This window comes from Mustela nigripes, chromosome 5 (genome assembly GCF_022355385.1).
Source record: "Mustela nigripes isolate SB6536 chromosome 5, MUSNIG.SB6536, whole genome shotgun sequence".
NCBI classification, from domain to species: domain Eukaryota; kingdom Metazoa; phylum Chordata; class Mammalia; order Carnivora; family Mustelidae; genus Mustela; species Mustela nigripes.
The window spans coordinates 60,957,564-60,973,550 of NC_081561.1; the positions used below are offsets into that span (position 1 = coordinate 60,957,564).

At 36.3% G+C, this 15,987-nt stretch overlaps 1 protein-coding gene across 7 annotated transcripts in view; it reads right to left on the minus strand.

Annotated features, from left to right (window-relative positions):
* UBR2 (ubiquitin protein ligase E3 component n-recognin 2) overlaps positions 1 to 15,987 on the minus strand; it is a 126,463-nt gene that overhangs the window by 25,032 nt on the left and 85,444 nt on the right. For 6 of the 7 annotated variants that reach the window (XM_059400453.1, XM_059400454.1, XM_059400451.1 and 3 more), the window contains 11 exons: positions 12,860 to 12,912; positions 11,810 to 11,912; positions 10,609 to 10,657; positions 10,067 to 10,221; positions 8,291 to 8,393; positions 5,441 to 5,550; positions 5,253 to 5,333; positions 4,742 to 4,920; positions 3,832 to 4,031; positions 1,565 to 1,658; positions 724 to 885 (listed from right to left, as the gene is read on the minus strand). In XM_059400453.1, the coding sequence (XP_059256436.1) occupies positions 724 to 885; positions 1,565 to 1,658; positions 3,832 to 4,031; positions 4,742 to 4,920; positions 5,253 to 5,333; positions 5,441 to 5,550; positions 8,291 to 8,393; positions 10,067 to 10,221; positions 10,609 to 10,657; positions 11,810 to 11,912; positions 12,860 to 12,912 (1,289 nt within the window). Of the gene's footprint in view, positions 1 to 723; positions 886 to 1,564; positions 1,659 to 3,831; positions 4,032 to 4,741; positions 4,921 to 5,252; positions 5,334 to 5,440; positions 5,551 to 8,290; positions 8,394 to 10,066; positions 10,222 to 10,608; positions 10,658 to 11,809; positions 11,913 to 12,859; positions 12,913 to 15,987 lie in introns of those variants that run through there. The other variant, XM_059400457.1, reaches the window with a different exon arrangement.

Genomic DNA, 15,987 nt, shown 5'->3' on the forward strand with positions numbered 1-15,987 from the left:
ACCATAGTTTGAATTCTTAAAACTGAAAAGAACTTTGCTTCGAGTTGAATCCAAACAGCACAGAAATTAATGGATGATTCATATTCACAAAACTTAAATTAGTATTTGTGCATGTAAGGTAGATAGCATAATTGAATACTGAAATATAAAAACCAGATCTGAAGAGCAGATAGTATCAAATTCATATCTGAAATGAGAATATCCAATACTTCTATTAACTAGAAGCATCCTACAAATTATGAAATAACATAAAAACAACAAAAAATTTCCATTTTAAAAACATCAACAGATTTTAATTTTTTTGGCCCAACTCTTGAAGGTATTATCAGCCAGTAAATTGTAAAAAATTATATTTGTTAGAATATTCAATAAATTCAGTTTGAGCAGCTCCTCCATCCCCTACCAATTTACCAAACATATCTTGCAAAGTATGAGGAAGATACTTAAGGTAGGGTCCAAGAAATAAAGGAAAACAGTTTTCATAAACATATGGGCATTTTACACCTTCTATAATGGATGACCAAGAAACTGAAGTCTGGCCTATTCCTTTCTAAAAACCAAAATTGTATTTCACAAGTCTATCAGAAGAAATGACTACAAAAAATGTATCGGGAAAACAATGTGATTACCTGGAATGATTTCTCCCCTCTCTGGTTTATCATCTCATTATCTTTAATGGAAAACTACAGCTTAAATACAAAGGTTTCATGGGCCCAAACTTACCTGTTAAAAATATTTCGTGGAGGAAGCAGCAGAGGAATTACAGTATTACTCAAGCACTCACAGAGGGGACAAAGGAATTCTCCATTTTCCACATCGTAGCTGGTATGTAAGCGCAATCTCTGTTGCCTTCGCTGTTCTTTAGCTTGAACGGAATCAAAATACCTTTACAATTAGAGAACATGAGGTATCAAAAACAACGGTAATTTTTCTCAATGAGAGCCACAAGCTTCTACGTTTTAACTATTTTGTTTCCACAATACAATAAAATCTTCACAGTTCTTGGTCCCAGTGCTGTTTTGTCACTTTCCCAGGGCCGGTGGCTACTTGCTAGTGGAAGTGCATGATTACTGAATGAGCACAGTGCAACAATAACACTGACTTGTTGGCTTTGCAGAATAGACCAAAGTAGAACAAATTTGAGGTTATCCCATCTTAGGTCGGGGAGCCAGGACAATCTCAGGAAGTAATAAGGTAAGTACTAATACCTTTAGAGTTAAGAGTGAACACCCTGGCAAGACATTACTCACCTAGTTTTTATGCCACCATAAAAATCTTTTTTCTATTAAAAAAAAAATCTTTTTTCTTTGTCCAACTTGTTAGTTACTATAGATCCCCACATTAAAAAATATATCTGATATACTATGAAATTTCTAAGTTACTCCTTTAACATGTACAACAAAGCAGCTCAATTTTAATTGTTATTAGGTAGTGATATGCAGGTTTTTCTTCAGCATCTCTCATTCTTTCTCCCTTTTTCTAGAATGATATGTCCTTTATTTAAAAAGTTAATTTTGAGCGTTCAGATAAGCTTCTCTTGACTAATATTAAGAATATAAATTACCTTTGCCAACAATGGGCATGCATAATGTGCCCACAGCTACCAGTGTGTGTTCCGCAAGACAGATCAGGGTGCATGAATAATGGATCATATTTTTCTGCATTAGAAAACAAAGAAACAAAAAACAAAAAACCAAGCATTTAATCTTCCTATAATAAATGTACAGCTTTAAATTGTGAAATCCTTAATAAGGGCTTGTAAATTTGAAATGAAATGCTAGTTTATTCCTTCGAGATATCAGTCATTTATGCAAGACCCTGGATTATTTAGAAAGCAGGACTCTAATTTTTATCACCCTGAGCAAATGAAACATCCCTAAGTTGTTAACTGAAACTGGAATTCTGAATTATGTACATCTACTCCTTTGAACATTCCATGCTTTCAGGGCACTAAGAGACTCCTATCCCCTGCAAAAGCCCAGAACTCGTTCTTCATGGGGCTGCCTTTAATACTTTGGCGGGGCTGGGTCACCGTATCTGCAACAAGAAGGTATTTTGGCAGTAATGGGACGCCCCCTAGAGGAGATTCTGCCTAAAGACTCTCGTGCAAAGAAGAGTCACAATGAGTACCAGACAGAGCCAAAGTGGGAACAGAATGCCCAGGATAGCAGCCCAGATGGGGAATAGGATAATTTAGACAGTCGTCCAATCTAGTGCTAATTTTTTATACTCAAAGAAGATGAAAACATGAAGACAAACTTAAGATGGCTCCCTGGCTTTTTAGAATTTTTCAAATTCTCTATATTAATTAGTATGATCTTAGAAATTCTATAGCAGTCTATAAAGAATTACTCAAGTTTCAATTTGCTTTACATAGCATAAAGAAAATATTTCCAATATAAGTTGTGAAAGCATTTGGAAAACCTTCTTTTAGCCCAAGTTTTTTCTTCACAAAATAACTATTTAAATAAAACTGTTAACTTTAATCTTTGGCCTGGAATGAAATTTACAAATCGTGGAGTTCAAAGGACCATTTTTTAAGATGAAGCAGACTAATCCTTATCAACTAGGTGCTTGAGAGCCACACTGTGAAGACTTTCCTTATGGAGAAAGAGCTATCGTACCGGTGGCTTTTTAATTCTACCATGTAAAAGGCACTTGTTAAATAAGTGCTTTGGAAATTCTAAGACACAGTTCCCACTCTCAAGAAGTTTACTAGAATTGTCGAGGTATATGCACATATAAACGAGTCTAAGAGTAGAGATATGAAAAATGTCTGTGGTGGAAACAATAATGTGCAGCTTAGATGCCAGTGGAGGAATGAATGACTTACTCCCTCCTTAGCAGTTGGAAGAGGGCACTTTACTCTTTTTTTTTTTTTTTTAAAGATTTTATTATTTATTTGACACAGAGAGATCACAAGTAGGCAGAGAGGCAGGCAGAGAGAGAGGAGGAAGCAGGCTCCCTGCTGAGCAGAGAGTCCGATGCAGGACTCAATCCCAGGACCCCGAGATCATGACCTGAGCTGAAGGCAGCGGCTTAACCCACTGAGCCACCCAGGCGCCCAAGGGCACTTTACTCTTATTCGTAAGTGGCAACTGCTTTGCTCAAAGTCACACCTCTTTCTAGAGGTGGCCCACAGTCACTGATCACTGCTGGGGTTTAAAGACCCTATTCCCCTTGCTCTGACTCGGAACACCTCCAAAGGGCCATCAGCTAGAGAGCTCCAGTGGGGTGGGATGAAGCCTTTGGGGGATTGCATGAAAGCTCAACTGCTCCCTTTGCCCAAAGCTGCTCCCTTCTTCTCCATTCCACAGATGTTTATTCCAAGGCTATCCCGAATAAATGTCCTGCATGGTAATCTCTATTTTAAGAGTCTGTTTTCTGGGGAACCCTATCAGTGATATTACTACTTTGCATCAGAATCTGGCTCAAGGACTGCTTCTCACATAGGTAACTCACACAACTGTTCCCAAGAGATCACACTTTGGATCTATTCAGGAGACAAAATTATTATTATTTCCATGTGCCAACTAATTATTAGGACTTTCCAAGTGTATTGAAGAATGGGACAGTTAAGTACCAATTATATTAATGTTATATCACAAAGAAAAGCTTCCTTTTGAATCCCTGTTATTTACCAGCTATCTAATTCATGACTGATACTTAACTTTCTGGAGTGTTTCCACACCTGTCAACTGGAAAATTTCTGTCTAAGACAGCTGCCTAGACACCACCAACCCTATGGAGTTACTATTAGCTTAATAAAATTTCTATGCCACACTGAGTGGCAATCATTAAGAGGGAGGAGAGGATCTGGCTATGACTTACCTGGATCTTGAATGAATTTACTCCTGTTTTTTGATAATACAGTTGATCTTTGAACAAATGCTGCCAGAACCATTGCCTTGCTCTCCACCTTCACCTCTTGCTCCTCTTGACACAATATACAAGTAACAAACTGTCTCTGTTCAGGGACCTGAGTTTGTGCTGGGCCCAACGCTGTAAGTGCCGTATCTGAAACCATAGGGCTGCGATAAAATAGTAGATGTTTCATTAACGAGCCTAAGAAGTTTCCATTTAATCATAAAACAGTGGACTTTAGGTATGCACATATTGAACAGATGGTATGATTTGAACTGGCAGAAGTCATTCATATTTCTCAAACCTTCTCCTATAATCCTCACAGCAATCCAAAATACAAAACAGAAGCCACTCAGTTAACTGAACCTAGTGCACTCATTCTTTTTTTTTTTTTTTTCCTTCTTAAGACTTATTTATTTGAAAAAGAGTGCGAGCGAGCATGGGTAAGTGCATAGGGAGAGGGAGAGGATCTCAAGCAGACTCCCTGTTAAGTGTGAAGCCTGATGCAGGGCTCGATCTCATGACCCTGAGATCACGACCTGAGCCGAAATCAAGAGTTGGATGATCAACAAACTGAGCCACCCAGATGCCCCTGTGCACCCATGCTTTTATGAATGTCAAGGGTGTTCTGTGAGACATATCATTCTGAGTGTGCACATGGTATCTCATCTACAGTTAAGAGATATAAACATATACTAATAAACTCAAATTCTAAGACTAATTCCTCTAGTTGGAGACTGTAAAATTTACCTACCAATCCTTCTAAATTACTTTAAGACTAAACATGTACTTTTAAGGCAAAAAAGCAACATCTTTCCCATTTGAGAACCAAGAGTCAAGAGATTTAAAAATGTTGATTTTTTTTTTTAACTTTTACCTATTATCAAGAACAGCAGAGGTAGAGGCATCCAGTTCTAAAGTCTGCTGAAAGAGTTCTTTGTTCTCATCAATAAAGTGTCTCTGCATCTCAGACATCTGGGCCATGATCTTTTCTCTGCGCAGTCTGGCAATCTCAGCTTTTCTCTTCCTCTCAGCCTTGTCTTTGTCTCTTGAACTCTGAAAGTATGCTTCATTTAGTTAGACCATTAGATGCCAAATGCATATTTTTCCCCCAAAGCAGAACTACCCTGATTGTAAATACTAATTAAAAAACTGTTTTATAATGTCACTTATAAAACAAGAGAAAATATTTTTTTTACTTGTTTTTAAAAAAAGAACAGGGAGCAAAAAAATTTTGCTACAACAAATAAAGATAAATAGTGGCACATTTTTTGGAATTCACATTTTTTTGTGAGTATTATCAAGTACCAACTTATTACAGATAAAATCAATTGTGTGTAGTGAACTTGCTACAATCCTTCAGTAGGACCACACCTTGCTTCTCATACCTCTTCCATTATGGTTCCTTCAGTCTCTGCCACGGGACTGGTGGATGAGCTTTCTCTTATCTTCTTAATAGCATTAAAAGTCTATGACAGAAAGTATCAGTTATTTGGAAGCTATGAAATATTACAAAAATTTAAAGATAACAAACACTGAGTGTTTATCACAAAAACAGTGATGCCAGAAATTGTACCTTTAATATCCACCTAATCATATCTTTGTGTACATCTAGGTAGGGAGCGCTCTGTAGTGTTTCCAGCATAGCTAGTATACTAGGGGAGTTGTTTGGTGCTTCACCAGGTTCTAAGGCAGAAAAAAAATAAAAGGCACAATAACAACAGCTAAGACTTCACAGTGCTTATTACTATGCATGAGAAGATAATGTTGCTTATAACATTATCTGCCCATCATTTAATTATAGCTCTACTTATTAGAGATTTTCAATACTTCTTGAGAACATGATGTATCTGTACTTAACAAACAAGTTAACAACCAGAATGCTTTAATCATTCAAAACGGACACCTTACACCAAATGATTATTTAACATAGCCTTTAGCTATTAAATAAAAATCCAGCTAAAAGATCTACCTGAGATTTTACCAAGTCTAAGAAATGAACTGCATTTGTAAGGATGTGTGTGTAAAAATATATTTTGTTTTCCTTTTAAATAAAACCTAGATTTAAAATAAAGTGCATTTTAGGGTACATAGGTGGCTCAGTTGGTTGAGTCTTCTTTTGGCTCAAGTCATAATCCCAGGGTTCTGGGATTGAGCCCTTTGTCAGGCTCCCTACTCGCCTGGCAGCTTACTTCTCCCTCTCCTCGCCGCTTGTGTTTTCTCTCACTCTCCGTTGCTTTCTCTGCCTCTTTCTCTTAAACAAACAAACAAACAAATAAAATCTTTATAAAAATTAAAAAAATACATTTCTTCCTCTGTAAATTTATTTCTTCATTTGAAGAAAAAACATACAAGTCAAGTTCAGTGGCTCAAAAGTACACGTAATTTAATGTTTGCAATTTAGTTCTGTAGTCAGAAACGTCCAGTTATTGATTTTCTTGGTTTAAGTGTCATCATTTGGGCAAAATATTCTTAAGAGGGGAAGAGACTGAACTACGTGATCTTTAATATTCTTTCAGATGTAAAGTTTTATGCCTATAGTTTAGGGATTTCGCTCTAAATTTAGTGTGCTTTAATGAAATAAAATGTTTAAAGAGAAATAGGAGGAATGTCTAAAGAAAAAGGTTGCTTGTTCAAAGAAAGAGAGACAAAAAAAAAAAAAAAAGAGAGAGAGAATCTGGGATTGTATAGTGGTAAGTGGATGAAATCAGGCAGTTTTCTGTGTGGTTATCCTAAAGTAAAAGCCCTGGAGATGAAGGGGGCAAAACATACAATGCTAATCCACAGGAAGAAATACTGAGAGAAAAGAGCAGGGAAAGGCTGGCACCTAAGAACCTAGGCTTCAGTATGGAAAGGCAGTTTCCCCTCATCCTCCTACTTTTCTATATGAGGGCAAAAAGGGGAAAAATAGAGATCCAGCAGCAAACAAGACCATATTATCCATTATACTACCTCTACTGGGTCATATTACCCATTATATACTGACTGCTGTAACTCCTAGTATACCAGCATAAATTCATAAGTATCTCGCCAAATGCTTGATTGCACATCTGTCTGGGGCAGGGTATAAGATGAGCCTGGGTTATCTTTTGTGCTAGAAAGCAAGGTGGTGCTCAAATACTAGTGGGCTTGGGTCAAAAGGGCAGTGAGGCCAACTGAACAGATTCCCAGTGACCAAAATTGGCAGTTTGAGTATCAAAAAGATTTTTTTTTTTAAAAAGGAGACTTGATCATGTGACTCAAAGACAGAGAATAAAAACACAAGAGTAATATTAAAAAAATAAAGCGTAACAATCCTAAGCAAACAAAAAAGATTCACAGTTGTCACCACTGAAGTTAACTACTAAACCAACTGCTTATTCTGAAAATCAGTAGATTTTTAAAAAAATTTTATTTAAAAAAAAATTTATTTAATTGACAGAGAGAGAGAATACAAGGAGAGAGAAGCAGGCTCTCAGCTGAGGAGGGCTCTTCAGACTGAAGCAGGGCTTGATCCCAGGACCCTGGGATCATGACCTGAGCCGAAGGCAGATGCTGAACGACTAAGCCACCCAGGCACCCTGGAAAAGGTTTTCTTCAGAGGTGAAATATGATGGCTAAAACAAATGGTTTAAAGAAGTGTGCAAATATTAAAGCAAATATAGAAAAATACTAACTACTGAATCTAGGTGGCAGGTGTATGGATGTTTGCTTTACCAACTCTTGCCTGTATGTTTAAACTTCTTAATAATAAAAAGATAGGAAAAAATGTCTCCTGGCCTTCTAAAAAAGTCGTGTAACTTTATATACAAAATGATAATCTAATCCACTATAGTTAATTTTCTTAACCGACTGAGCCACCCAGGTGCCCCCTATAGCTAATTCTCTTATTTTCATTATGTCTTTACAAGGTAACAGCAATAATTTTAAAAGTGAAATCCTGATAGCATACTTTTTGTTTTTAAAGCGCATCTGAGAATTATTTAAATGCATGTGCCATAATGACTTCAAGCTAGTGACTCCTCATTAATGTTTGCAGTTTATGAATTAAAACTATATGTTTTTATGAAAATACATCAGGATCTCATATAGTACCTTTAACACAGATAAATACATATAATCTCAGAAATCTGGATTAAAATTTATTTTGAAACTGTAGGAGCAAATAAGAGGTTATATTACATATTTATTAAAAAATTTTTCTTTCTAAGTATTTATTTGACAGGGAGAGAGCAAGCGAGCATAGTTTACGGAGTAGCAGGCAGAGGGGGAAGGATAAGCAGACTTTCCATTAAGTGGGAAGCCTGATGTGGGGCTCAATTCCAGGACTCTGGGATCATGACCTGAGCTGAAGGTAGCCACTTAACTGAGCCACCCAGGTGCCCCTATATTACATATTTAAAATCACTAGTATCTTGAATTAATTTAGTAAAAGGTGTATACATACTTGATATCTTCTGAGTGAAGGTAAATGTTACTACATGCTCTTCCGTGACATTGTCTAAATGCTGTTTTTCTTCTTGTAGTGCCATTCCAATTAAATGTAACACCTTGAATAAAATGTTTTGTAACTTTTAGTAAATCCAAAACCAAGTTTATAGTAACAAAAATGAATTCACCACTGGAAAAAGATAAAGCAAACTACTAAAGACTAACTATTAAACTCAAACTCTATATTTCATTTTCTGATAAAAAAATTCTCAGTAAGGAAACAAAAATTTCCACATCAGGTATGAAGAAAATTCAACCGTATATTCTTAGGGTAAGTTCATACACATCCCTACACTACAGTCTTTAAAAAAAAAAAAAAAAACTTCTAAGAATTGGTGGCCAAATAATTAGAGCTGAAAGCATCTATCAGGGAATGATATGGTCTATAATACTCTCTAGTTAAATTTCTCTAAGGACTAAAAATCTTAATCGTCTCAGAAAGATACATACTTTCAATTTAATGCCACATAATTATTGAAGATGTTTACAGTTATTCCCTATATCTCACAAAAAATTCCTTACCAGATTTCTAAGAAAATAAAAAATTACACTTATCTTATTTGCATTTTTATTGCTCTTATCCTGCTTCCCAATTTTGGAAGGAGATATCGGTGTGGTGTCTGTATGTTTCCCCACACAAAAAGCTACTGTGGATGTCAGAGAGCTGGATGAACTAGGTTAGCTTGAAGGACATGAAACAAATGTACACAAAAAATAAAAACTGTTCTTTGTTTCTCCATCATTTCCTACAACTCCTCTGCTCACATAATGATGGTCTCTAGTAGACCCCAGCTCTGTTTTTACATTTTAAGTGTCTGTTTATAAATGGGAGGGGTGTGTAGTATATATGTATCTTAGCCAATGAGACACTTAAGCCTGCTAAGACAATGGAAAGAAAAATAGTTTTGGAGGATGACTCTGGAAGAATGCGTGCTTTCATTTACATCCTGGCTTCACAGCTTTCAAGGTAACACGCCTTCAGGGAATCTGAGCCTAATTTCATCAACTTTAAAATGGAAAAAAAAAAGCTTCCCTTTAGAATTTTGAGAATTGCAAACATTGTATGAATGTAAAAGTACATACCACAGAATAAGGCACAGAACAGGCTAATTCTATTAACTGATTAATTACTATTATGTTACTAACTAGTTGAGTAACATGGACAAGTTACGTGAATCTCACTGAAACCTGACTTCCTCATCTATACAACGGAAAAAGTTGTATCTACCCAAATGGGTATTGTGTGAATTCAATGAAATAAACAGTAGAAGAATGACTCACATCAAGGCTACAAAATAAAATACAAACAAGGTTCTAGACATGCCACTTATTAGCAACAGACCATATGTGTCTGAGTTTCAATTTCTTCAACTGTAAAGTATAGATACTGATGAACCCACAGGGTTTTTGAGGGGATTAAATTTAAAAAAATGTTGAAGATAAGACATCATACAAATATCAGAGTACTGCATAAACAGGGACATATCATTAACAATCAATGAGAAGAAGACTAGCCAGTAAGACCAAGGTAATCACAACCAACTGGTATAAAAAGTATCTGCCAGACTACCATTTTCAATGTCAGACACAAAAGCAGTAATAATATTACTATATTTCAAATTTAAACATCACTACATTTAGTGCTTAGCTGTCTGTATCTAGATACTGATGAATACTTTGGCTTTTACTAAAAAAGCACTAAAATTTAAACAATAAATGTTTTTAAACCTACCCTTTGCAGCATGGACTCAGACCAGGCATATCCATTATGTTCTACAGCCCACTGGAGGACTGTCCTCATGATGCACAACATCACATCTGATTGCAAAATATTTACCAGACTTGCAAATAGAGGGCAGAATGGAGGCAAAACTGGAGGTGGAAGTGCTGAAAATAAGGTTATTATTGGTTTCTTTTTAGAACATGTTTTAAAAAAAAAGACCCCATCTTTAGATAGTCTTCACTCAAAGAATATTAATACATCTTAAAGCTGTATTTTACCTTCTCAAGGTCAAATGCATAAAAACAGCTACATTAATAGTAGCAGTACAAAGGGAAGACTTTTCCCTAGGAATATCCTAGGATCTGAGATAAAACCATTAACCCAGAGATGACTCAGTATAGCCTATTTCTATATAGGCGAGTCTTGTGAATGTTCACTTGGAAAGCATACATTTACATCTTCCACTTCACCAAGGATAATCATAGTCAATAGAAAACATCATTTAACACATAGAAGAAGAGACAAGAGATTTTTAGAAAGATTAAAAATACCTGTATCTTCCCTGTTTTGTCTTTTCAATTTTCGTTGAGCTTCCTCTGCCTAATAAAAAAGAAATTTGGACAGGGAATTAGTAATACACAACAACCTAATATCCAAAACATTAAGTTAATCTTTGTCATATTATCTTCTGATATTTACTCTTAGTTTTATAGTGCTCTCCCCAGCCCCCAAATGACACATCTAAGTTATTTTTTTCCCCTCACTACTCACTGCCACCAAGCCCCAAGGAGTTCTTTCTTATTTTAAAACGCAGGGGAAACACATACAAATCAAACCAAAATATTATTTAGTATTATTTAGGCTTAAACTCTATGACATGCATCTAAAACTAAACAAAGCTTCATGTTTAAATTTAATTAATGCCATTTATGAAAAAGTATTTTATTTATTTATTTTAAAGATTTATTTATTTATTTGACAGAGATCACAGGTAGGCAGAGAGAGAAGCGGGGGCAGCGGGGTGGGGGGAAGCAGGCTCCCTGCTGAGCAGAGAGCCCAATGCAGGACTCGATCTCAGGACCCTGGGATCATGACCTGTGCAGAAGGCAGAGGCTTTAACCCACTGAGCCACCCAGGCGCCCTGAATAAGTATTTTAAAAGTAGACTGCGAGGGCGCCTGCATGGCTCAGTCAGTTAAGTGCCAGACTCTGTGCTCTGTGGGGACTCCGCGTAAGATTCTCTTCCACACCTTTTCCCCTCTCACTCCCATGTGTGTGTGCAGTCTACCGCTCTAATAATAAGCAAATCTTAAAAACAAAGTAGAATGCTAAAAGACAAAACTTAGCCAAGAATCACGAGGAAAATCGCATAAAGTACTATGGAAAAGCAGTGTTAGGTAGTAGCAATTCTGAAATGAGCATAAAATAGCTTAACTATTATACACGTTGACAATTTCTTTTCAAAAGCCAACAAAATATAATTATATATGTATGGTTTATGATACAATTATATAGATCTTATCTATGTATGTAGTATACATGGTGGGAGGGAGGTGTTAGGTTGTTAGGTCGTGGTATTTTTAGGTAATCTCTACTTTCTTCATTATAGCTTTTTATACTTCTCAAATTTCCTACAATAAAAATGTATCATTTTTTAATCTCTGAAAGACAGTAAAAGTTGTATAGGAGAAACAAATCAAATCAACAAACACACACAGCTCTTCCCCAGTATACTTTCTATTTTCCCATTTACCTTGGACTGCTCTGCCCTTGAAAAGTGATAGAAATACAAACTGAACTCTTTGGCACACTCTGGTTTCAGTTCATACATGCCTCGTCCTGTTAATCCAGGTTTTCTATGGAAAAAAAAGTCCTTAAAATATTATTATTAAAGTCATACCCTAACTTATGATAGTCTTAGATAACATAACAAAAAAGCAGAGTTCTCATTTACTGCTGATGAACGTAAACTGGTACTATTTTCTGTAGGCTAATCTGGTAACCTAAATGCAAAGCTCTACATGCATCATCCTATTGGACACATCCACTTTGAATTTATCCTAACTGGACAGGTGAATGTGATGGTCATTATAGTGACAATTCAAAAACTAACAACAGGAAATATGTTATACACATTATTACACTGCCACACAGTTGAACATCACTAAAAGTGATAATAATATCTAAATTTTGATGTATAAAGATGTCTCTGATAAGTTCTATCAGGTGGAAAAAGTAGGTACAATTTTAAGGGTTAGGGAATGTTTATATATATATTTTTCTGTATTTTCTCTAAAAGCATTACTGTATCTTTATAATGAACAAAAACAGTCATCACAGGTGGGGTGGGAGCAAGGACAAAGCAGGAGTGAGGAACTGCCTCAATCATCCTCAGATCGACTAATTTACCTACTGGGCAGCACCCTGGCCTCCAGAGAGTGAAGGCAGTACTGAGAGAGCGTTTTGCAACTTAGGAGACACATTCAGATGGAAACAAAGAAAGCAGTTTTAAGAAAACTCAATGCATTGACTTTTGTCACCTGCCAGTTTAATGTCAATTATCTGAAACTATCAGGAATATTGGTTCTGAGCACAGTGAAGATTCTCTTAAACCAGTTTAGGTTGCTTAGTGCAGAGCTAGATCAGAAGAGTGAAATGACAGAAATCTAGTTCAGAACTAAGTATCTGAAAATGTCTGTCACTCTCTGAAAGGAACAATTTCATTCTCACTTCCATCAAAACACAAGAAAAATTAATTTATATTAAAAAAATGGAAGAGGAAAAAAACAGGAAATAAACTCACTTGAAATGGGCAACTGCTTCAATTACGCTCTCCATGCCAGTCTCCTTGTTCTCCTAACAGTACGAAAAACAAGTAAGTGCGTTTCATGTTAACAGTATCGGCTAGCACTTTGAACATGGTGTTTTTCTCTCCTTAACCACTTACAGCAATCCTATGAAGCAGATACACGATTTTCCCCAAATTTTTTACAGATGAGGATTCCACAGTAAACATAATTTTTAATATATAACCAGGGAAACCTATTTTGTCACCTAACATTCATTCAGACTCATATAATTAAAAACAAGTCATTACCATATGGACTCAAGGCAACAGCTTTCAAAAGGAATTAAGCTAAAAACACAAAGTACACATAATATTTAAACAAAATTTATGTAAGATATTTATACTATTTTGTGAAAGTTACACTGATTCCTTATCTATTTTTAGTACAACAGCATTTCCTAAATCATAAAGTATTTATAAAAAGATGTTAATACAAATTCTGATTAAAGAATTCTCTGGTCAAAGATGTTTGGTAAATATAGTTGCCACTGTGTTGTACCAGATGTACTTTAAAATGCTGTTTAGCATATATTCCTCTTGGGGTGTCTGGGTGGCTCGCTTAAGTGTCTGATTCTTAACTTTTGGCTCAGGTCATGATCAGTGTCCTGGGATCGAGCCCTGTGTTGGGCTCTGTGCTGGACATGGAGCTTGCCTGAGATTCTCTCTCTCCTCCCTCTGCCTCTCCTCCCACCCCCAAATTATATTCTTCTTTATTCTAAGTGAATAAAGTCCAAGTGAAACTGTAATTGCTTCCTCATCTAACAACTCAGGATTCATATCCTGTATAAAAAAGTAGGAGCAATTTTTATTCTGACCAGATATTTAGTGATACTAAGAAATTATTAATTATTGTTCTTTCATCATGGCATAGGGATAGATAGGTTTTTCTAAAAATCCTTTTAGGCCAGTTTCTCAACCATGGCACTGCTGTTTGCATCAGATAATTCTGATGTTGTTGTGGGGGTCTGCCCTATGCATTGCGGGATATTTAGCTGTACTCCTGGCCTCTGCTCACCGGCTGCCAGGGGCACCACACAGCCCTGCCCTGAGCAGTGACACTGCCAAATGTCTCCTGGAGGGCAAAACTATCCCTGGTTGAGAACCACTGTTTTAACATATAAACAGTTCTATTTATAGATGAAATGGTAAGCCCTGCATTCCGGTTTTTTAATTTTTTGGGGGAAGGGTAGTGGTTAGAACAACTCAGCAAAATAAAATTTTGGCTTATTGTTGTACAGCACTGTTTTACACATACATCAAACAGGCCAACCATCCCCCACCCCCTGCCAGGAAACTTCATAAACAAAAAAAGGAAAAAAAAAAGAAATCTTCATCTTTGACCTTTTTAACCATCTCATATAAACCAACTACTTATATTATAACTAAGCGCATAACAAAAAAGTTACTGCTATGCTTGGAATAAGACTGGTTTTTTTGTTGCTGGGTTTTTTTTTTTTAAATAAGATCTTTTTTCTCTCCTTTGAAATGATAATGAACATGGTCACAAACAAGTAAAGTCAGAAGTAGGACAGAAGATACTTTGAAGGCTGGTTTGGTCATCCAAGATCATTAAACATGGCTGAGCACTAGCAATACGTACATAAAATATAAAATATAATAAAAAATACAAATTTTCTTTTTTAAGGTACTTTAAGAAAAAACGTAGGGTCTTAGAAGTTTTGGTTCATTTCTCCCCCCTTGTGGCAAATTCATTTTGTGGTTTTGGTTGGGTGGTGGAGACTGTGTATCATTTGCGGGCAAACTTTGTTTTTTTTAAGATTTTATTTATTTATTTGACAGAGACACAGCAAGAGAAGGAACACAAGCAGGGGTAGTGGAAGAGGGAGAAGCAGTCTTCCTGATGAGCAGGGAGCCCAATGTAGGGCTCGATCCCAGGACCCTGGGATCATGACCTGAGCTAAAGGCAGATACTTAACGACTGAGCCACCCAAGTGTCCCTAAACCAAGTATTCTTTTTTTTTTTTAAAAGATTTTATTTATTTATTTGACAGACAGAGATCACAAGTAGGCAGAGAGAGAGGAGGAAGCAGGCTCCCTGCTGAGCAGAGAGCCTGATGTGGGACTCGATCCAGGACCCTGAGATCATGACCTGAGCCGAAGGCAGCGGCTTAACCCACTGAGCCACCCAGGCGCCCCTAAACCAAGTATTCTTAACCAAATAATCCAGTGGGCATGCAGAGATTAGTGGTTTGGGTATAGATAAAACAAGACTGGTTAAAACTGGTGATGGGTTTTGTTACACTATGTTTTCTATTTCTATAGATATTTAAAACTTTTCATAATATAAAGTTTAAAGGAAGGATTATGCAACAAATACAGGTTTAAATCTCAGAAGAATGAACATTAAAGTTGAAAGTTTTGATCTATGTTTCAAATTTGGGGAAGCATTTTGAAAAGCCTCAAGGAAAAAAGGACCTCTCCTAACTATAAGTATTGGGTATCTATCTGAAAAGCCCTGTGGCTGAAAAACAGGTTGCCAGGGAACTTGAGATCCTGTCGGTAAACAGTTACAATTAGCCCATGAATGCCCATGTGAACATTACTTTACATTTACTAAAATGAAAGAGATGGCTCCCTAAAGAGAGTTTCTGGATGCTTCAGAAGGAAAAAGTTCTGAAAAACTTTAGTATCCTCAATACAGATGAATAGATATTTTTCACTTCCTTCTCCAATATATGAAGTTGTAAAGCATTATCTCCACCCATGGCAACTTTGTAGTAAGGACTCAATAATAAACCCTGTCTACTGGATAAATAAATTCAGTTTTCAAGATCAGGTTTACTTTTATTCAGCATCCTTACCTCTTCTAAGAATTCAGGTTTATTTTTATTCAGCATCCTTACCTCTTCTAAGAATTCACTGTAAAACATTCTACTCTTATGCTGCTGTCTATTCCCAGTCACTAGTATTCTTTTGTTTCCCCCATACAAAAAAAAGAAAAGAGAAAGAAAAAAAACTGAAGTAACCTCTACACCTAGTGTGGGGCTCAAACCCACAACTCCTTAGAGTCTCACTCTACTCAGAGAGTCTCGCTCTACTAACAACTATCCAAGTGCCCCTCT